The 20,517-nt window shown below is 59.6% G+C and overlaps 3 protein-coding genes across 4 annotated transcripts; 1 reads left to right on the top strand and 2 right to left on the bottom strand.

Moving 5' to 3' along the window:
• The first annotated feature begins 40 nt into the window (after window positions 1-40).
• On the top strand, window positions 41-3,395 carry LOC117650523 (McKusick-Kaufman/Bardet-Biedl syndromes putative chaperonin-like). The gene is made up of 10 exons (XM_034394007.1): window positions 41-192; window positions 332-473; window positions 549-647; window positions 732-976; window positions 1,090-1,417; window positions 1,505-1,669; window positions 1,754-1,964; window positions 2,049-2,239; window positions 2,329-2,439; window positions 2,526-3,395. The coding sequence occupies exons 4-10, from the start codon at window positions 753-755 to the stop codon at window positions 2,979-2,981; spliced, it is 1,686 nt and encodes a 561-aa protein (XP_034249898.1). The 5' UTR covers window positions 41-192; window positions 332-473; window positions 549-647; window positions 732-752; the 3' UTR covers window positions 2,982-3,395.
• On the bottom strand, window positions 3,355-8,977 carry LOC117650524 (cyclin-dependent kinase-like 1). 2 transcript variants are annotated; one of them, XM_034394008.1, is made up of 8 exons: window positions 8,852-8,977; window positions 5,290-5,479; window positions 4,860-4,979; window positions 4,575-4,740; window positions 4,387-4,494; window positions 4,034-4,266; window positions 3,726-3,869; window positions 3,355-3,630 (listed from the first exon to the last, which is right to left on the bottom strand). In XM_034394008.1, exons 1-8 carry the CDS (start codon window positions 8,950-8,952, stop codon window positions 3,496-3,498), a joined length of 1,197 nt encoding a protein of 398 aa, XP_034249899.1. In that variant the 5' UTR covers window positions 8,953-8,977; the 3' UTR covers window positions 3,355-3,495. The 2 variants fall into 2 exon arrangements, with proteins under 2 accessions (XP_034249899.1, XP_034249900.1); XM_034394009.1 differs by lacking the exon at window positions 8,852-8,977 and adding an exon at window positions 6,734-7,043.
• Window positions 8,978-11,073: 2,096 nt separating this feature from the next.
• On the bottom strand, window positions 11,074-20,274 carry LOC117651166. The gene is made up of 16 exons (XM_034394971.1): window positions 20,011-20,274; window positions 19,668-19,926; window positions 18,712-18,966; window positions 16,711-16,785; window positions 16,434-16,632; window positions 16,093-16,339; window positions 15,810-16,009; window positions 15,564-15,690; window positions 15,353-15,420; window positions 14,693-14,923; window positions 14,173-14,406; window positions 13,670-13,892; window positions 12,490-13,010; window positions 12,221-12,411; window positions 11,902-12,114; window positions 11,074-11,495 (listed from the first exon to the last, which is right to left on the bottom strand). Exons 1-16 carry the CDS (start codon window positions 20,272-20,274, stop codon window positions 11,074-11,076), a joined length of 3,729 nt encoding a protein of 1,242 aa, XP_034250862.1.
• Between the last annotated feature and the right edge of the window lie 243 nt (window positions 20,275-20,517).

Consider the following 20,517-nt stretch of genomic DNA (forward strand, 5'->3'; position numbering starts at 1 on the left):
GTTTCATGTCAAAATAATAGTACTTAAGGAAAATTTAGTTAAGTTAAAGTGTTTTCAGGCATTTTCAAGGAGGTTTTCCAAACATTATCCGTACTGAAACCAGGATTATTTTGTTGTGTATATTTGGCAGTGCCGAACATTAGCACGCAGCTTGCAGACGACTCGTTTGGTCATGACTTCGTTACCCCGCAGGTTAATTTTATTTATTTTGTCGTCTTATACACCAGTAAAAGTGGTTTTTGTGTCGTTGATTATGCGCATTCACTCTTGGTACTACGATTACAGCCCTTGAATGTAACTGTCTTGGCCATATTTTCGATTTTGTTTCCAGGATCGCCAGTGCCTTGGCTCTTCCGGTTCTATTTGGAGGTTATTTATTTGTAATTCATTATGGATGGCAGAGACTGCAATATAGCCCTGTAGTCAATGGCGGAGAAGAACCTGATACTATATCCATCGAAAAGTTTAGAAAGGTATCATTTTTTCGTTCTATTTCTGGAATGTTTACTGTTTGTTTCTTTGTTACACAAATAATCTTTATCGCACAGGTATTTTTTGGAGAAAAATCTAACTCCGAAAGTAAAGATGGAAAAGAAGACGGAAAGAAGTAGCTGAGCATTTCATTTGTAGTACTAAGCTAAATTAAGGTATTTAATACAAAACTTTGTTGTATGTTTGTGTGGTTTGCATCTGATTAGTGTTGTTAACCAAGCACTCTATTTGTATTGCAGACGTACATTTAGTGATATATTATGGCGTTTGTTCTTATTGACTCATCTAATCTAAAACCAGCTCTTGATGGCTTCTGCAAACTACTTGCCGCATTAACTGGACCGCAGGGGCACTTATGTCTATTAGTGTCCCCTGTTGATTCTTTCACCTTGACCTCCTCATCTTGTCGGATTATAGCAAACCTACCCATTGGAAGTCCCATTCTTCAATTTGCATTGCAATGTATTAAGTCTCAAATAGATAGGTGAGTGAACATACCCAACATTGAACGGTGAATGCAAGAAACTTTTGACTTGGTAAATATTGAGACCATTTATGCTGCTAATTCTTGTTCTCTTTCTTTTTTTATTGTTTTAGATACAGAGATAATGGACTGTACTGTGGCATTCTTTTAAGTAAACTTATGATCCACTTAATTGATTGCTCATTTCCTGTGCCAGCATCCTGTTCCATTTTGGCTACTTTAGGGCTTTATCTTCAGTCTGAATTACAAAATTCAGCTGAGCTAAGGCTCAAAGTTAATTTGGATTCTGTTCAACCCTTTGTATCTATAGCAAAGTCAATATTATTTTCTAAGTGTAGTGTATTTGAAGGCAAAGGTGGAGAGTCTATTGCACTAGCCAATAAACAAGCGACTCTTCTAGTGCGAGCCTTCTTGCACGCAGAGGCAAATGTAGGAAATGTGGTGAGTCTTATTGAAAGATATCCTTTCTTGCAGTGCCCATTCTTTTCTGTTCTAATTTCCCATAGTAAATCTCTTTTTCAATTTAAGCTGTTGAGCATCAATGATAAGTGCAACCATCAGTGCCTCCTACCAGGAGTGTTGTACCCATGCACGGATGGAGAGCAGGTTGTTTTGGCAGGAGGATCTTGGCGTTCAGTACCCATACTCCTATTTTCTGTTATGCTGACGGACAGGTTAGATTGTAATGAAAAGGTAACAAGGATTGAAATTCTCATCATTTACAGGAATAGTAGAGTAGTAATGATAATAATTATAACATTTATTTTCTTTTAACAGGAAATACCAGGAGTGGAATTGGTGGACAGAGGGAAAGCTCACCTAGAAGCAGCTGAAATGTTCATTGACAAGGCTGTTTCTTCTGGAATTCGTATAATTGCATGTCAAAAAGTGGTTCACCCTAGTTTATTGTTAAAACTCAAGCGGAAGGGTGTTCTTGTCCTTCAACGTTTAGGAAAGCAAATGACAAATTCTCTAGAAATGATATCAGGTAACAGTAAGAGACATGTAAATGATGACAAGCTGCAATTTAGTGAAGTTTGTGTCAGCTAAAGATTCACCTTTTTTGTTTTAGGAGCAACACGTGTATCAAGCTTAAATACATCTTTCATTGAATCATTGTCAAAACTGAAGGGTTGTTTGGAAAATGTGCAACAGTTTGAAGAAACGGATGGAGAATTTATATTGCTGGAAGGACCATCTAATTCTGGAATATGCTCTCTGCTACTCACTTCTAGAGCACTTGGACAAGGAGCAGAGTTGAAGGTTTGTTTCATTTCAAACAGGGACTTCATTTTGTAACTGCGATACAATGTTCCTCTTTTCAAAACCAAACCACTTTCCTTTTATTGCAGGCAGTTGCCCAACAGGTTTTAGCTGCTTTAAATCAGGTTCTTCAGGATGCAGTAGTACTCCCGGGGGCTGGCTGCACTGAAGTATACCTCTGCTCGTTCTTATCACAGCAGGTAAGTAAACAATATAAACCATTGCTATCCCTGGTTTTCTTTTAACTGCAATTGAAGCAGTCTTTCAATCATGTTTCCTTGTGTAGGTACAACAACATAGAGAAAAAATTTGTGCAAGAGAGAAGTGTTCAGTGCTCCACATAAATACCGTTCTTAAGTGGCTGCAAGAAGGACTTATGCTGAGTTCGGGATTGAATTGTTCAAGTGGTAATTTATCTGTAGATTCAGTGTACCATCATGCTTGGAAGGGATCTGGTGAGATAAATAGCATTGTGGATACTTGTAAGTGTAATTGTGGGCTGATAAGTTCTGTGGATATTAAAAATTCTAATGGTGCTTGGACCATAGTGTCCTTGAATCAGTCAGGACCTGTGTTTAGTGATAGCCATAGTCATGCTCAGGCTCAACCATTCACTCCATCTCCATCTGGTTTGTGTGATGTTGTTCTTGATGTGTGCTCCACAAAAAAAAGTGCGATTGCTATAGCACTGGATGGTTGCATTGCAATATCAAATATCGGGGCCATTGTCACCAAAAGTTAATACTACACAGTTAATTAAAAGCTATTTGAGCAGTCTGCTATTGGTGATCTTCCTTTAGTTTGCACATGAGATCGAAGGTAGGGTTCAATATTAAAACAAGTTTGTAAGGAGAAATTCACTGTATTCTATGCACTGTACATTAATGTCTGTTTATGTGGTTTGGCTTTTGTATAAGTTAAAGTTCAGGCTGCTTAACCTTGATAAACGGTTAGTAAAGGAATGAAAAAATTAAAAACCAAAGTAAATAGAATTTTTTCCCATAAATGTCATATATCTAAAGAAAATCCTATTCTTGAAGTAATACTTAATATTGTTGTGCATTTGTGTGTTGTACTAAACAATGCACAATCTCGTCAAATTTAACTGCTATGTATTTTGACATGTCGCCATAAAAATAAATATTTATTTTCTGTACAGCTCTTTGTTCTATCCCCCTCGGACCGCTGACATATGTATCACAGGCTCGAAATTAGTTCTGCGCCAGGCCAGACACTGTTGGCTGCCTTTCTGTTGGTCAGATGACGGGCAGGTGGTCCCCCTGGGCAAGCGACTGGCTGCTGCTCTGCTCTGGTGAGGTGGCGCTCGTGCTGCTCTGAGTGCTGCTGGCCAGGTGGGGCAGCATGGTGGAGGCCGTGCTCGTGGTCGAGTTCTGAGGGCGACGAAGCAGACACAGCGTTAGTGAGACCGAGCCGAACACCGAGGGGCGGGTGTGGGCAGTGCGCGCCACCTTAGCACCGAACTCACTCGACTCCGGTCTCGCAGCAGCTTGAGCTTCTCGAACTCCCGCAGCTCCTCGGCCGGCAGGGGGCAGTGGAAGTTGTGGAAGTACACGTGCCGCAGCAGGCGCTCGCACGTCCACCTTCGGTCCGGCTCCTTGTCCACACAGCGCTGCGGGAACATGAAGGCGACAACGTGGTGCACTCAGTCATGGGTTCCAAGGTTCGAACACTCGACCTGGACGTCGCGTTTCCCATCGCAGCGTCCCCGTGCCGTTCGGCCGGGCCGGCAAAGGGCTGCGGGCCGGTGGCGTTCCTCCCCGAATGGACACTGACCTTGAGGAAGTCGATGGCCATGGCGCCGGCCTGCTTGGGCAGGCGGTTCTCCAGCGGCTCCACGAAGTCGGGCTGCGGCAGCGTGACGCCCCTGAAGAACTCGTTGGCGCGGAACACCTGCATGTGTCGCGGGGACAGGTCGCCCAGGTTCTTGCGGATGAGGAACAGCTGGTCCACGTCGGAGGCGCCCGGCCACAGGGCCTCCCCGCGGACGAGCTCGGCGAACACGCAGCCTGCGGCAGAGCGGGCAGAGCGCCCTCACTGAGACTCTTTGTTGAGGCAACCGTCGGAGTTGCATTGCAACCAGCCCGCCCACCAAGAGCCGCCCTGCCGCGCCGCACTGCCGAACTTACCCACGGCCCACACGTCCACCGGGGGACCGTACTGGGTGTCGCCGACTAGCAGCTCGGGGGCGCGGTACCACCGGGTGGCCACGTAGTCGGTGTAGTTCTCGCCCGGGCCTTGAAAAAGAAGGGTTTTTTTCCCACAATCACTTTCAACTATTAAACAACAAGGGCGTAACTGCGCGTGCGTGACTCACTCATCATGCGCGCGAAGCCGAAGTCGCAGAGCTTGACGACGCCGTTGGCCGTGAGCAGGATGTTCTCGGGCTTGACGTCCCTGTGGATGCAGCCGTGCTGGTGGCAGTAGGCCACGCCTTGCAGCGTCTGCCAGACCAGGCTCTGCGTCAAGGCCTCGGGGCAGCCCTGCGGACGGGGATCTCACGCTGTCAGTCATACGCACCGCGCCGCCATCGACCGTACGGTGTACGCCGCGCACCAGCGTACAGTTCTCACAAAAAAGTAACAACCTCAACCCGACTCACCTGAGGGTATTTCTGGAGCTCGTCTAGGACGGTGTGGTCGCAGAACTCGAACACGAGGTGCAGCTTTCTTTTCCGTCGGAATACTTCCAGGAGGTTTACTAGGTTCGGGTGCTTGAGGTTCTGGAACGGGGTGACATATTTATTTCAGTTTTCAGGTGACAGGGTAGTGCCTATTAATATTTCCCCCGCCCTCACTTCACAGGGCGCACCGCACACAAGTGCTATCGACCCATGCCCGGGCAGCCCGGGGCTCGACTCGCCTCGCCTCGGCCGCGCGGCGTCCAGTGCAGACCGCGGTGGACGCCGTGCTCCCCGCCATTATACCCCCCCCCCCCCCAGGGCACAGCCCTCCGCACGCCGAGGTGCATGGCGAGGTGACCGGGTGCCCCCACCCCACCCCGCGTCTTGGGCAGCGCCCCTACCCCCTCACCTTGAGCAGTCTTATCTCGCGTAGCGCGATCTTGCGGATCAGGGGGTCCTCCTCGGACTCGACGAACTTCTTGATGGCGACGGTCTGGCCGGTGTCGCGGTGGCGGCACTTGAAGACGACGCCGTAGCTGCCCTCGCCCAGCTTGGCCAGCTTCTCGTAGCGCTCCATGGTGCGCGCCGGAGCGCGCGGCCTGTGGCATCGTCAAGCAAGCCGTCCTTAAGGCAGGCGGCAGCGGCAGGCGGGCGGAACGGAAATGCGGGGCTATATTCGTCCCGGCATTTTCGTATTTCCCGTCGATCGGAACGCAAACAGAACAGACAAACACAGCACAGCCCAATTGGCGTCGGCGTCTTCGCGGCCACGCGGCCACGTGGCCCTCGGGGCTGACGGCTTGCGGCCTTCGGCGGGCTTTGGAACGCCGGCGCCGCGGCAGCACCTCACGCTACGCTGCGCTATCTTTGTTTTGGCCGCGGCCCCTTCCATTTGGCACTGGCCGGCAAAGAAATCCGGGTCACGGCGGTCAGGCGCCTGTCGAGCGGCGGGTAGGCAACCCGCGGGCACGCCAGCATGGCGGTGCAGCCTACCCCGCGATTCGCAGGCGTTCAGGTCTCGCCACCTGCTGCGCGTGCTGCGCCACGCCGCCACACTGCCACACCCCAGACCAGTGATTCTGCGCACGCCATGTTTTCGTGTGCGACGCCGCACACGAATAAGCGCACGCTGAAACACATTGTGTGACTCGGCCGGCCGGGCACAGAAGTGTATCGGCTCGGCAATTTGAGGAGAGCCGCGGGGATGACGACACCAGAATGCTGACGTCACGACCGAGGATGCACCGAGACATGCCGCAGCCACTGACTAATCGATGGGGCGACAGTGAATGATTGACGACCCTGACCGGCCAGCCAGCCAGCCAAATGGCGGCCTAATGAGATTATCGGGATGGCGTGCCGCCGGATTGGCGCGCGTGGTCGCAATGGCTCGCCAAGCAATCTTCGAGTCTGGGAGCCCGGCCGGCCCATCGCCCCTCACCTGCAGACGACGGCGGCCTGCTCGCCCTGCTGCCTGCCCCTCGGGGCTACCCCAGCTCCTGCTGCCCCTGCTGCACCCCCCGCCCCCGCCCCGCCCCTGCCGCGCGACCGCCAAGACGCGACCACAGTCTTCGCCATGCGCATGGGGACTGTCGACGACAGTTTGTTGTCATTTTCCGAGAGGGCGACCCCGGCCAACCCTGGCACGCAGCCCTCTCGGAACGCAGTGGCTGCTCGGGCAACAATAACCTCGAAACCAACGAGCTCTGTTCTACACAGCCGGGAATCTAGGGCAGATTTTGTGCGTTCGTGGGTGATGCCCACTTCACAGACACAGCGATGAAACGACCCTTCTGCATCGCTCGGCTGGCCGGGGTTGGCCACACTGCAGTCCGCAACTATCCACGACTGACCTGCGCGGCAGCAGCGGCAGGTGGTTGCCGAACAGCCACAGGCGTCGCTCAGTCAGCCATTTCTCCATCAAGCCCGTCCCGGAGGTCCCGGAGATGACTCCTCGCGCGGTCCCCAGCCGAGGTGACCGTCGGGGCCATAGATGTGCACTAGCGGGGCGGCCACAGGTGACTGGCTAGCGGGCTAGCGCGCTAGCTGCTGTTTGCGCGAGGCGCGTGTCCACTGGCCGCGTTGCGCCGCGTTGCCAATCAATCCCCTCCACTCGCCCACTCGGTGCGCGACCAGTCCGTCGAGTTGCTGCTCGAGCTCCGCGACGACCCCCGCGACCCTCGTGCGGCGTCGCGTGCCTGGACGGGCGCTCGCGGCTGCGAGTCGACTGGCGGCCGCGTTTCGGCTTGGCGGCTTCGCGACGCCCCCACCACGGGGGCTCCACCACGGGGGCTCCAGCGACGGCCGGGTTCGGCGCGGTGCGGGTAGGGCGGCCCCCCTCGGCTCGGGGCAGGGGGCGGCCCGGGCGCGAGGGTCGCCGCTTATACTGCTGCGCGGTGCTGCTCCCCAAAGCCCCAAACCGACAGCGCCTACGCTTCGGTTCCTACGCGCCCGTCCGCCGGCGACGTTTGTCCAGCGCGCGCCTGTCGTCGCCAAGGGGGACGTCACGGACATGTCACAGACCGACAGCATGGCGGCAATGGCGGCCGAATGCCCGCAGGGGCCGCAGCCAGAGGCGAATCGATGACTCGGCCATTATTCAATGTCGGAGGGGCTGCACGCAACACGCAGCACGCAGCAGGACGCTCGCCTGGACGCGCAGCGCGCAGCACGACGCACGCCGTCACAAGGCACTTCCGGGCAGCGGGAAGGGAAGGCCCAGCCAGGCCCAGCCAGGCCCAGCCAGGCCCAGCCAGGCCCAGCGCGCTCGCGGACCCCAACACACCCACCGGGTCCACGGCCAGGGCCCTGTGCCCCGCGCCCTGCTTTCGGGCTTCGGGCCGCCACTGCGTGTTTATTGATGGGACGCATAGGGCCCTCCGCCTCGCTCGCCCGGTCGCCCCCTCCGACTCGCTAGGGGGCCGCCCACACCGTGCCCACGCCATGCCCACGCCGTGCAGGCTGCAGCGCTTATCTGGATCGGCTCGCGATCAAGTACCCCCTGCGGCCGCGCCCCCAGCGCGGTGGCTGCCTGGCAGGGCTGTTTGCTGACGGATATGACTCCTTGCATTTCCAATTGCCTTGCGATCCAAACTGCGCTGCACCCCGGCGTCACTAGAATCAATACCTAGTCTCTCTCTTATTCTGCTCGTCATCTGTTATGTGGAAGAGTCCCCTCATATTAGGCCAGGCTGCTCGATTTGGTCGATAGGGGAACATACTCTGTTTGACCGCAGGAAATGAGAGAATACGAACCGCCAGAGAGGCGTCGGGTCCCGAAACTGGAGTTTAGGGTTCGAAGCCCGTTCAATCGCGAATGTTTTTACCAAGCTTGCATCGCACAAAAGGGGTTCAAGTTTGCAAAACCAGCCGGCGGCCAGCGTGCCTCTCATAGCCCAGTGGTTCCGCTGCTGGGCAGGGTGACGCAGGCTCCTGACTGCCTAGTATGGGCCCTGAGTGGGAAGGGGGCCGGGGATCGAAATCCGCCTACTGGCAAAGGTGGCAGCCTGGCCTAATATGAGGGGACTCTTCCACATAACAGATGATGTGACCAATGACGGGGCCACTGCGGTTTAACTCCGAGGATGCTCCTGTGATGAGAAGGGGGAACTGTCCGGTGAGCACCACTCCCGCAGGGAAGAGGGCCGGTTCGCCGGGGTGCCCTCTTTAGCAGAAATTTTCTTTATCATGTTAGTTTTATTTCTAAAAACATTTTTGTGTTAAAATTTGTTTGGAAATTATTTCAAGGAGAGCAAAAATGAAAACAAAATAACAAGTTTCGGAATTTTGTTTTGGGAAAAATTGTCTTTTAGTCATAGAGAGTAAGCCGCGGGCGTTTTGATAAAAACAAAGGTTGAACTAAACAAGGCCGGACAAAATTTTGGACCTGTCCAGTGGTGTCCTGGCCCGACCTGGCCATTCGTTGCGGTTCACCAACACAAGCACGCTGAGCGTGGCTGAGCGTCGCTCACCAGAGCAAGGGCTTCCCTCGCAGCGCCACGTGCAGGAAGTCCTTGGCGTGGAACACGTCCGACAGGTTGCGGAAGGTCGTCTTGCCGTTCTTCGCCGCCATGGCGCCTCGCCGCCGCGGCGTGCCGCCTGGCCGCCCCGGGCAGTGGTGCACCGAGCCAACCGAGCCCGCGGATGTCGGACCGGGCGTACTGCGCGGCGTGCTGCCCGCGGCGGTGCTTTCCGAGCGTCGTCTGGCCTGCCGTCTGCCGCGGCCGGGCGGCCGGCGTGCGGGAGGTCTGTGGCAGGCCTGTGCGACCCATGCTGCCCGCCTCGCGATGGCGCGGTGGCGTGATGGCGTGGTCAGTGTACGCCTCCTCCTTGGGCGGCAGGCTGATTCCGAACAGTGCTTCCGTCGCACTGTCTCTCTCTCTCTCTCTCTCGCAGGCACGGGGCGTTCCGCGGGGAAGTGCGAGCGAGACCGAGCCACAGACGGAGGGCTGTTCCAGTCAGACTACTGGCGGGCCCGGGCGGGGAGGGCCCCGCGGGGAGGGAGGTCTGCATCGACCAGACCGCAGCGACTCTAAATTAAACAATATGTGCCTCCGCCTTGGGCCGCCTTGGCCCATTACCGCGCACAGGGACAGAGCCGAGCCCCCTGACACACATCGAGCTCTAATGGCCTGCCGATGTCGGGAGGGTTGTGCTGTCATCGTTACCGCCGTGTCTCGGGGGGAGTGTTGTTCGGACTCGGGCCAAGTCACCATCACCGACCGCCTTAAGGGGGCGGCATGTGCCAGGAACGCGCTGTTATCGCACAGTCTGCCCAGCTCATCCTGCCTGATGAAGGCGACTCCTTCGGACTCCTTGCCGATGAACCAGTGTTTGTCTTGCAGGCACGCCAGGCGCGAGGGGGGCATGTCACACGCCGTCACAAAATGGGTTTTCCTGGAACGCAAGGACATATGGTGGAACCCCATTATTGTGGCATGACAGCACGTCGTTCGGTTTTGTCGTCGAATTTTTTTTTTCGCTTTTTGGTTCTTGTTTATCGGCTTTTTGCTGTCTATGATGCAGTATTGAAATCAGCTCTTACTGGCTACGCACGCGACCACAGGAAAATATGCCGTGTCCCGCGCCGGCGACAGTCCTCGCCACGGCTGCGGTCGTCGCGGTGCTCTGTGGCATTCCGATAATGCACCACAGAACACTGTTAAAAAAATCTGAAAATTCAGACCACTTTTGTCAGACTTAAGGCCTTAAGGTCAGCTTGACCATCCCCACACAAATGTGTCACCCTACATGATCCTTTTCCGTGATTAACGATACTACTGAGTTAGAAGATCAGCCCGTACGACTTTCGAGACAAAAGGTCAGGTCAGAGGGAATGCACTGCGGACACGGCTGACCGTGAGGATGGATTTTCTCGCCCCTGCCCCTGCTACCACGCCCCGCCCCGCCCTTTCCCACCACGCCCCACCCCGCCCCGCCTCGCCACGCCCACGCTATCTTCTCGGTATGCAAAGTGAGGGGTCCAAGGAATGCACTGCACAGCTCAGCATGCAAACTGGTCGTTTATTTCGCACGAACGGAGCACGTCACAGAAACGGTTCCTTTTGAATTATACAGTATAGCCTGGTAGTTTTTAAGCTGTATATATGGAAGAATAATACACAATTCGTAGGGGTGCTCCTTTTTTACAGTGTAAAAATAGTGTTCCCAGTTCCCGAGCACTTACGTACTCCTCCATTTAGAGGCAAAAATAATTAACAGCGAGCAGAAAAGGTTCTCTTTGGTGCGTGCACTTCGACAAGAGGAAGACACTTGACAGCTTCTCGTCGCGAGTCCCATTTAACACTACAGTATTTACAACAGTTCCATTTACCTTCGGTACAACTGAACGTGGACTCTTTGCTAACCCTATTCTGTTTTCGGCCGGCTGGCACAGCGACGAAGTGGCTAGGCCTACGCAAAGGACTACAACGCGGGGACTACTCTCTCTGGGCTAGCGTTCACTACAAGAGGCACTAACTCTACTCGACTACTCTGGTAAAAAGGTCGAGGATGGCGCTTGCGACCGCGGACAACGAGTCCACTTTGTCGCCGTCTTGGCGTTCTCGTCGCCGGAGCGCTGTCGAGGCGTTTCTTCGGGGCGTTCCCGCGGGGCGTTCCCGTCAGTCCGTGAGGCGTTCCCTCGCCGCTGTGGCCTGGTCGCACGGGTCTAGTGCGGCCCCCGGCCGATCAGCTAGAAGCTCTTGTTGTGCCTCGGCGGCCCCGGGCCCTGAGCCTGGCCCTGAGCCTGGCCCTGAGCCTGGCCCTGAGCCTGGCCCTGAGCCTGGCCCTGAGCCTGGCCCTGCCCCGAGGCGGGCGGCGCGCCGTCCTGCGTCTCGGAGCTCGGGGGCTGCGGCGTGGTGGCGGCGGTCGTGGCGGCCGTGGTGGCGGCCGTGGAGCCCTGCGGCCCGCCCTTGATGGTGAAGGTGACGTAGTACCGCTTGTTCTTGGCCAGGTGCTCGGTGGGCAGCGAGATGACCTGCTTCTCCGGGCCGTGGCTCAGCTCCAGCGTGACGGGGGCCGTGCGCGAGGGCCGCGCCGACGCCCCCTCGATGTGCGGCAGGAAGCCAGAGTACAGCCCGTCCTTGGGCATGTAGTGGTGCGACAGCTTGGGGACTGGAGAACGGAATGGGTTAGCTCATGGCAGGGTGGCAGGTACAGTCAGGACGCTTGGCGGTCTCTACGAGGCACCCGCACAGGACAGGCCCACCGCAAGGCGTCTTGACTCGTACCCCCAGCGCAGTTGCAGAGAAGCATTGGGGTTTAAATAACGCAAGATAAGCTAGACAGACGCTGTCTGCACGCAACACCCTCGAATTGGCGCGGCTCGCGTGGCGGGTAAGGTTATCTCGAAGCAGAGCATTTCCATGTTTTAGCTCTTTATCAGCGACAACCCCGCGCTCTGCCACTGTGCCCGCCACCTGTGGCAGGACGCCTGTACTCCGCGCACCCAGCGCCTCTCGCCAGGAGAGGGTTGCGCGCGGGGTATCGCTGAGCCAGCTTCATTCTGCGGTATACTTACTGTAGGCGGCGCAGGGGACGCCGCTGTAGGCGTGCACGGCGTGGTGGCAGCGGTGCGTGGAAGAGGTGCACTGCAGGGGGTTGTCGTGGCTATGGCTCAGGCTCTGGGGCGGCCGCGTCCGCCGCAGCGCTGCCGTCAGCTTTTCCAAATCGTCGGTGGACTGCAGACGGGGGATGACGCGCCTGTTGTCGCTCTGCAGCGCGCGGAGTTGGTCTGGAAGGGCACAAGCACGGTGGCAGGCGTCAGCCAGGAGTGACAATAGAATAGAATAAATTTACAATGAGAGTGGTCCAGGCACAGCGCGATGCCTCCGTCTTACCGTAGAGGTACTTCTCGAAGCTGCGGAAGGTGTAGGTGCCTGCGAACGGCGTGAGCCCCACGCCCATGCCGGCGCGCCGGTAGTCGTCCACCAGCCGCTTGACGAGGACCTGCTCGTTGGCGCGGCCCGCACGGATCTGCAGCCGCTTGAGCTCCAGCAGCTCGTGGAAGATGCGCCGCTCCAGGTGGTACCTGGGGAAAGAACAGCGGTTTATGGCCGTGCACGGACTGCGTGGGGGTGGTGGACCACTGGGTGGGGGCCGCACTCACTTGCGCATGCTGAGCTGCACCGCCCGCGTCACGGACACCTCTTCCGTGTCGCCAGCCGACCCCGGCCTGTCCTTTCGCCGGCGGCATATCCTGGGGACGCGGCCGTCGCCCCGCGTCGGACTGCTGTCGGCGGAAGCCGCGTCTGCGGAGGGCTTCTCCCTGCGCGGCGACGGTTCCAGGCCCGAGTCCACGAGCTGCTCGTTGTTGCGACTCCTGCCCGTGGAGGGCTCCGACCCGGCCTCCTCCTCATCCTCCGCGGCCTCCGCGTCCTCGTCGTCGCCCTTGAGTCGCAGGCTCGCCGCGTCCGCGCCCATCACCGTCTCCACGTCGTCGCCGTTCACCACTCCGCTGACGTCAGCGCCGCCGGTGTCCACGTCGTGATCCTGGACGCGTCCGTGGCGGCTCGGGGCCGCGCGTCTCCCGGTCTCGGCCGCGCCGCCGCGACCTGCAGCACCCCGTCCTCGACCTCGGCCGCGGTCTCGATTGCCTTTGTCGTCTTTGCTGCTGTCCCGCGGCCCCTCCTGCAACACGGAACCCTGCCAGATAACGAACTGCACAAAGCTCTGAATTTCGAACTCCTCGTCAGAAGGGATTGGAAGGAACAAAGCCCTACCTTTGACGACACCCTGATGCCCCCGCGCCCCCGACGCTCCTTGCTGCGCGTCGTGGCGTCCGAGGCCGTGGTCTGCGGCACCTTGCGCTTGCTGTTCGACGCCGCCTTCGCGGCCGCCTTCGAGTCCGCCCTGGCGGCTGCCGGCTGCTCCCCAACCCGATGCACCGACTCCCCATCTTCCGCTTCCCCGGCCGCGTCGGCCGAACGTGAGAGATCCGTTGGCCGGCCGTGGAGGCCTTCCTGCTGGCCCTGCTCGTCGTCGGCGGCCTCGTGGTCAGTGCTCTCCTGGCTGTCCTGCAGTTGGCGAGGGCTGTTTTCGGAAGACGCTGTCACACTGTTCTCGCTGGCCTCGACCTCGTCGCTCTTGGACTTGTCCTCGGACGAGGCCTTCCCGCTGTCCGATGTCGCCGGCGGTGCCTCCACCGCCCCCTCGGCATCCTCGGCGTCCTCGCGCGGCGGAAGCGGCTCAGCCTGCTGGAGCGGAGCCTCCACGCGTTTCACCTGACAGGTAGACCAATTAGCTTCGTATCCCACCATGCAATTATTCATCACCGAGAAAGTGTGTACCTCGTGACCGCCGTCCTCCTGGTGCACCATGGCGGTCACCACGGTGGTCCTGGGCCTGCCTCCCTTTGCGTCGTGCTCCTCCGGCGACTCGGGCTCGCCGTCCTGCGGCATGCCGTTTGCCCCTTCGGCCTCATGGTGGACGTGCTCCGCGCTTTCGCCGTGCCCCTGTGGGTGGACGTGCTCGGTCCGCAGCGTCACGGTGGTCGTCACGGAGGACGCCGTCCTGGTGTCCGCCCCTTCCGCCTTGTCGTCGCCGGCGGGTTTCTTGGTTCTGCTCTCCGTCTTGGTTGTCTTGCCGGCGGGCGGCGCTGCCTCTGCCGGCCTGTCCTCGCTGCCGGCCGCGGTGCTGCTGTCGTCGTCCTTGTGCTCATGGTGCCGGTCGCGGCTCGACTTGGACCGTGATCTGGAGCGGCAAGCAGCGAGGGAGCCGCAGACTTACAACTTACAACCAATGTGCGCGATTGGCTAAAGAAACGACGGCGTGCTGATCACAGCGTGCTTACCTGCTGCGTTCACGGTCGCTGTCATCACTGCCGTCCAGCTCGGAGGTGGACGTCCTGGCCACGGCCTTGTACGTGACGCGCTTCTTGGGGGCGGACCCGGTCTTCCTGGTCGTTCCTCCCTCCTTGGCGGCGTCCTCCGGGACGTCGTCCTTGGTGCGGAGCCGCGAGCGCTCGCGCTTCCTGTTCCCCTGTTCGGGGTCGCCGTCGACGGCGTGGCGCCCGGACTCGCTGAACCTGGGCGCAGCAGGGGAACGGGACGTGATGCGCTGCGCTGCTCTTGCATGGGCTTCCTCATCTGATCGACCCAGCGCCAGCGGCGGCACGGTGGCGGCGAGGCGGCGGCCTGGAGCCCCGCGAGCAGCACGCCCGCCCTAACCTACATACCGCCCCCTCCGTGCCCCGCCGTGCCCCTCGTTGCCCCTCCCCCTGCCTGCACTCCCTGCACATCTGCCAGTCAGCGTCAGGCTGAAGTGTCTGTGCGCCACGGCCCACCGGCCACGCAGGCCACTGCGAAACTCACCCGGCCCTGCGCACGCCGTCGTCCTCGCTGGCCGCCCTGGCGCTGCTCCTGGCTCTGCCACTGGCCCTGCCACTGGTGCGGCGGTCGCGCGCCGCCCTGCCGCTGTCCGAGTCCTCCGAGTCCTCCGACGGCGACCTGGACGCGGCCGACGGCACGCGGCGTGAGTCCCCCGACAGGGAGCGGCGCTTGTCCTCCTTCTCCCTCTCCCGCCAGCGCAGGATATCACTGCTGCTGCAGAGGGAAGGCGGCGTCAGAATAGAATTGAATTCTTGGGTTCACTTTCAAAAGGACTAGAGAGTTCCGCTACACGCACTACTTAGCTACGAGAAGTACTGCATACAGCAAAACATTCTACAGTGAACCAACATCAAATTCCATCTAGTATACCATTAATAATCGTATGACAAAACATGTCATCGAATCTCAGATTATTTAGCTCAAGATAGGCGTGAACGGTGTGTCACTGTTGCCCCCCGCACTGCCCGCGCTGCGTCGTGTACAGTGTACTGTACTTGCCCGCCTCTGTCGTGCTTGCGGTTCTTTTTCCGACGCCCCCTGCCGCTCCCCGACACCCTGGGCCCGTGGTGGCCGTGAAGGTCGTGGTGCTGGTCCTCGTCGCTGGAGGCGTCTCCCCGGCCGGCGTGCCCGGCGTGCCGGCACAGCACCACGCCGCCGTTGACGTCGATGTGCTCCACGTGGCGGATGGCCACGTCGTCGTTGAGCCGCACCTGCCGCACAGTCGCACAGTCGGCACTCTCACACCAAAAACGCGCGTCGATACCCCGCGCCCCAGAGAGCCCTGCAGAGGGTCGATACTCCGCGGGGGCGCGGGCCTCCGGGCGCGGCTCTCTGGGCGCGGCGCGGTGCTCACCTGGAACGTCCTTGTCTCGGTGGCGGCCGGCAAGAAGCTGGCGGGGCTGTTGCCCACCGACCTGTTCCGCGCCGCCTGGGCAGTCACGTCGGGGGAGTTGAGGCCGGCGGGCTCGGATATTGTCAGTCTGGAAAAAAATTACCGTCAGCTCATTCAAAAAAAAGTGGGGCTCGGAACAAAGTATACTTGACCTAGCACTACCCCTTTGTACTCGACTGTCCTAACACCCTCTGCGCCACGACTCACCGATCGCTGCCCTGGCCCTGGCCGCCGCGCAGCTGCGCCGTGCGCTCCGTCAGCCTGTTGGCGGGGACGCCGCCGTGCAGCTGCAGGTACTTGGCCACGCCGCGGTTGCCGCGGTGCAGCGCCGCGTCCAAGGGCGTCAGCAGCTGCTGCCTCGGCGAGCGCATCACGGGGCTGAGCAGCGCGTGGCAGTCCAGCAGCACCTGCAACCGAGAACGCGATCCCGGGCTCAAGCACCGGCAGCAGGTGGCTGGCTACTCTCTGCCGCCTCGGCCAGGGCCCCGACCTTGCACATCTCGACGTTGTTGTGCAGCGCGGCGATGTGCAGCGGGCAGCGGCCGTCGTTGTTGGGCGCGTTGACGGCGTCGGCGCGCTGCTGCAGCAGCCACAGCACCAGGTCGCGGCGCCCCGACTGCACGGCGTCGTGCAGAGGGAAGTCCCCCCGGACGTTGCGCAGCCACAGGTTGGCGCCGTGGGCCGCCAGGATGCGCAGCGTCTCCAGCTGCCCCTTGGCCGCGCCGCAGTGGCTCGCGCTGCAGCACAACGCGAACAGCTCGTCAGGGAGCCCGGCACCCTCTCACCATGCTCTCACACTGCACCGCCACCGCCAGCGCCAACGACACTCACGTCCTGCCCTTGCGGTCCTGGCGGTTGGGCTCCGCGCCGTGCGCCAGCAACACGCGCGTGCAATCCGCGTGGCCCAGCGTCACGGCGTAGAACAGCGCCGTGCAGCCGTTGGAGTCGATGACGTCCACGTCGGCGCCGCACAGCCCCACCAGCGTCTCCACGCAGTCCGTGTGTCCGCGGCTCGCCGCGCAGTGCAGCGCTAAGACGAGGACAAACATTGAGCGCTCTGGGACACTGTTTGGTCGCATCCGTACTGTCCGTCAGTGAAGGAGCTTACCAGTGAGCCCATCCTTGTCGTCAGCTTCCACATTGGCGCCCGCGTTGACCAGGGCCAGGATCGCGTCCGCCGACCCTAGAGACAGAACGAGACTGCGTGAAGCCTAGAGTTGCGCTCGCAAACAGCAAAGAAAAACCAACAATTTCTTAAATTTAAAATCTTGTCTGCGGGCATTTTTGTTTATTTCGAGAAGTTTGCCTCCTTCTGATGACACTGTCCCGTGTAGTGGTCAGGTCGTCGCGTGCCGACGCGAGCGACGCGAGGGAGACTTGAACGCCGGGAGAGGGTGGAGAAGGGGAGCGTGGCGACTCATTTAGAGATGTCGGCTGTCGGTACTGCAGCGGACGAGTGGTAAATAATCGATATAGGGCAACCCACACACGCCAGGCGCCGAGTCTCTCTCCTCCATGACGACCGGGGCGACCGGGTGGACGGGAAACGAGCCGAACGATGAGGAACGACGGCCGCTGCCGGAAATTGGAGTGCGGCGTGACCGACTAGGTTGACCGCAAGCACCGCAAGCCGCAAAAAGGGGAGGGGCCATGTCCCGGCAGGCAGTCCTCAAATAGACTTCGACCGTTCTCAAAAAGAGCGCGAATCAAGCTTGCGGTTCCGATCGGTTCTTCATGGTAAAAGTCAAGGTTTTGCTACAACGAAGTGCTTTATTTGTCGACACTGTAGAGTTGTTTGTGTTCACCTGACCTGCACTCTGCGCGCAGTGCCACGCAGTGCCTACTGTGCATGGTGGCGCCATTCGCCGCCCCATAGAAACGGGCGAGTGAAATGAAAATGATGGAAATGATGGCCAGTCCGAACCGCAATCAGCTTATCTCCCCCAAGGCCTGGAAGGCGTCGACCCGATGACGCCGTGGCGTGACGGCGTGAGGGCGGCCGGGCCGTGAGCCGGGCGGCGCCAGACGAGCCCAATGCAGGCGATAAGGGAGTGTGTCAAGGACTGCCTCACCGCGGGGGCCTCGCCAGCCGGGGCCTCGCCAACCTGGGCCTCGCCACCGTGTCCGAGCAATCGATACCCTGCAAATCTGACCGAGCGAGACTGACCACGGGCAAGACGGCGAGGTGCTGCCTGTTGGAGCGGGGCAGGGCAGCCCCGCCCTGCGCTGCTCTAAAAGTAGGCCGGCGCTGTTGAATCGCTGCCCGCCACGAAGCTGTGTACTAGTACGTCTCCTGGTTTCGGTGCATTGCGCCACTTTTACTCATCGATTTGGTTGTTGTTGTTGTTGTTGTTGTTGTGTGTCGTAAATGCAACTTATACATAGGGTATGCATCTGTGTCAGCAGCTAGTTGTTTTCTCGGCTGAGCTCGACTCGACGGCCGTTCCGTTCCGATGGGGGAAGGAGCGAATGCCTTGCAAATTCCGCCTTGTTTGCGTTCTCAGTACTACGCCCTCGGGTGGCGTGCCCACTCCAACACACTCTAACACACTCGCGCGCGTTTGCTCGCTGCGCGGGGTGGGGCCGGGGCACACGCCATGGCACTCCCCGCCTGGCAGGCCGGCAGGTCGGAACTCCCCTGAGTCACAACCTTGAGTGAAAGCGTGGTGGGCCTTGCGAGGGCGTGGCGACCCGCGGCCAACGCAACGGCGTGAATCAACGATCCCCCCTCCCCTTTCCCCTTCCCCTCTCGCGCGCTTTTTCGGTGGCCTCCAAGGCCTAATCTCCATCCGGCACCTCGGCAGCTCTGGGGGGCAGGCCGTGGCGCCGAGACGGGGCCCTATTCCGGTGGTCAGGGCCACGCGCCGGGCGCCCCGGTCGTAACCCCGACTTGCCGGACTCCGTCGCCATCCACGTCGACATCCGGCTCCGCAGGCGAAGCAGGGCGTGGCCGTAGTCCGTCCCTTCTTGCAGGCGCGGCAGAGCGCCCGCCAGACGTGGGGTAGGCAAGCCCGCAACACCCGTCACTGCGCTGGGTTGCCTACCTCGCGCATTGCAGGCGGCAGGCTGGGCCACGCGGGGTAAAACCACAGCACAGTTCACTGCTCACCTGCACTAGCGGCCCACAAGATGGGCTGCCTGCCGTCCTGGTCGTGCACGCCGACGGGAGCCCCGGCGGCGAGCAGCGCCCTCAGCACGGCCAGCCCCGCGCCCCTGTCCAGCACGGCGCCCAGCCCCAGGTCGGCGCCTTGCGGGCCGCACAGCTGCGCCGCGTAGTGCAGCGGGTAGCCGCCGTGCAGGTCGGGCGTGGAGGCACGGGCACCGCCACCCAGGATCAGCTCCAGAGCCGCCGCCTCGCCGCACACTGTAAGGGGAAAAGAGATCAGTCAGACCAGTCACAGAAGAAAAGTTTAAAAGAAAGCGCTGATGGCCGAAACCAATTTCTCTCGAAATAATTTCCGAGCCACATTGCTGTGTGGCCCGGGGTCACCTGCGGTCAGCACCGCGTTGCGTTGCGGCGGCGTGCCCAAGGTCAACCCTCACGGCCCGTCGCCCGGCCCGCCAACCTTGGAATCAATAATTGAACAGCGCCCACGGCGTCACCCCCGTCCCCGTCGAAACCCTCCTCCACCATCAGTCTGTCCAGGCCGCTTAAGGGCGGCCATTACTTCATGTTTGTTTTGCCACTCCCACCGAATAATAACAATAATAATTGTGGCACCCCGCGGCGGCCAGACCGCTCAGTGGAGCAACCCACTTTCTTTTCAAGAGGGCGACGGCACGGCGGCACGGCGGCGTCGCGTGAAGCGGGCCTGAATGCGTGCCGCGCCGCCGCGCCGCCGCGCCCCGGTCTTGGCTGCACTGAGAATGGCGTCGTGATGAGCCCATCAGTTCGGCTCGGCAGGTTGGCAGCGCCGATGGCACGCGATCCCGCGCACAATGCAGCACTTACCGACACTGAGAGGCCCCACCCGCCCCACCCCTCGGCCGTCGCCGGGCCAGAGGGCCAAAATACGTGGTCCCTACCCCAAGCACCCCCTTTCTGCCGTCCCCAGCCCACCGTACCCGTGGCCCAGTGCACGACGGAGTGCTTCTCGTTGTCCAGGGCGTCCACGTCGGCTCCCCGGGCCAGCAGGTAGCGGACCAGCGCCCTGTTGCCCGCGATGACGGCGAGCGTGAGCGTGCAGTAGCCGTCCTGGTCCTTGGCATCCAGCATGTGCGGCGCCACCTGTAGAATTGGGGCGGCCGAGGCGGGCCCCGCCTGCTCGGCGCAGTAGTGCAGTGCCGTCTTGCCTGTGCGGTCACGCTCCAGCGCCAGGTTCGGCTGTGGCCAAACATAAAAAAATCAATTAAAGAAGGATTTTTGTTTTGTTGTGAAACGCAGCCAAACGCTCGACCCCACGCTTACCTTTGACTGCAGCATAGCGCGCACGTCAAGCTCACGGCCCTGTTGGCACGCGTACATCAGTGGCGTGGCACCCTCCTCTCCCGAGCTGACCGACGTCGAGTCCTGCTCGTCCTGGCGAGGCGCGGGTCGTGGCGCTGGTGTTGGCGTGGACTCTGCGCGGTGGCGGGCGTGGCCGTGGCCGCGGTGGCTGCGGTGGCCGCGATGGCCGCTGGCGTTGACCGGGCCCGGTGCTCTGGGATTGACGGCCACCTGCGCCGAGCTCATGGCGCACCCCGTGGTCCCGGACACGGTCCCGTCACAGCCAGTCACACGGCTGCTTCTGCAACAGACGACCCCCCGACGTCAGGGACAAGCTCAACTAGGCCAAAGACTTGGCGTGGACATTAGAAAGAAGCAGCGGGAACCCCGAAGAAGGACGACAAGAGCCGATCCATCACGAACCTTGCCGGCCGCCAAGGCCCTCTCCGTGATCCATCTCCCGGACGTGGCGGGGCCTTGGGCACTGCC

The sequence above is a fragment of the Thrips palmi genome, unplaced genomic scaffold, assembly GCF_012932325.1.
Source record: "Thrips palmi isolate BJ-2018 unplaced genomic scaffold, TpBJ-2018v1 HiC_scaffold_5, whole genome shotgun sequence".
In the NCBI taxonomy this organism is placed as follows: Eukaryota; Metazoa; Arthropoda; class Insecta; order Thysanoptera; family Thripidae; genus Thrips; species Thrips palmi.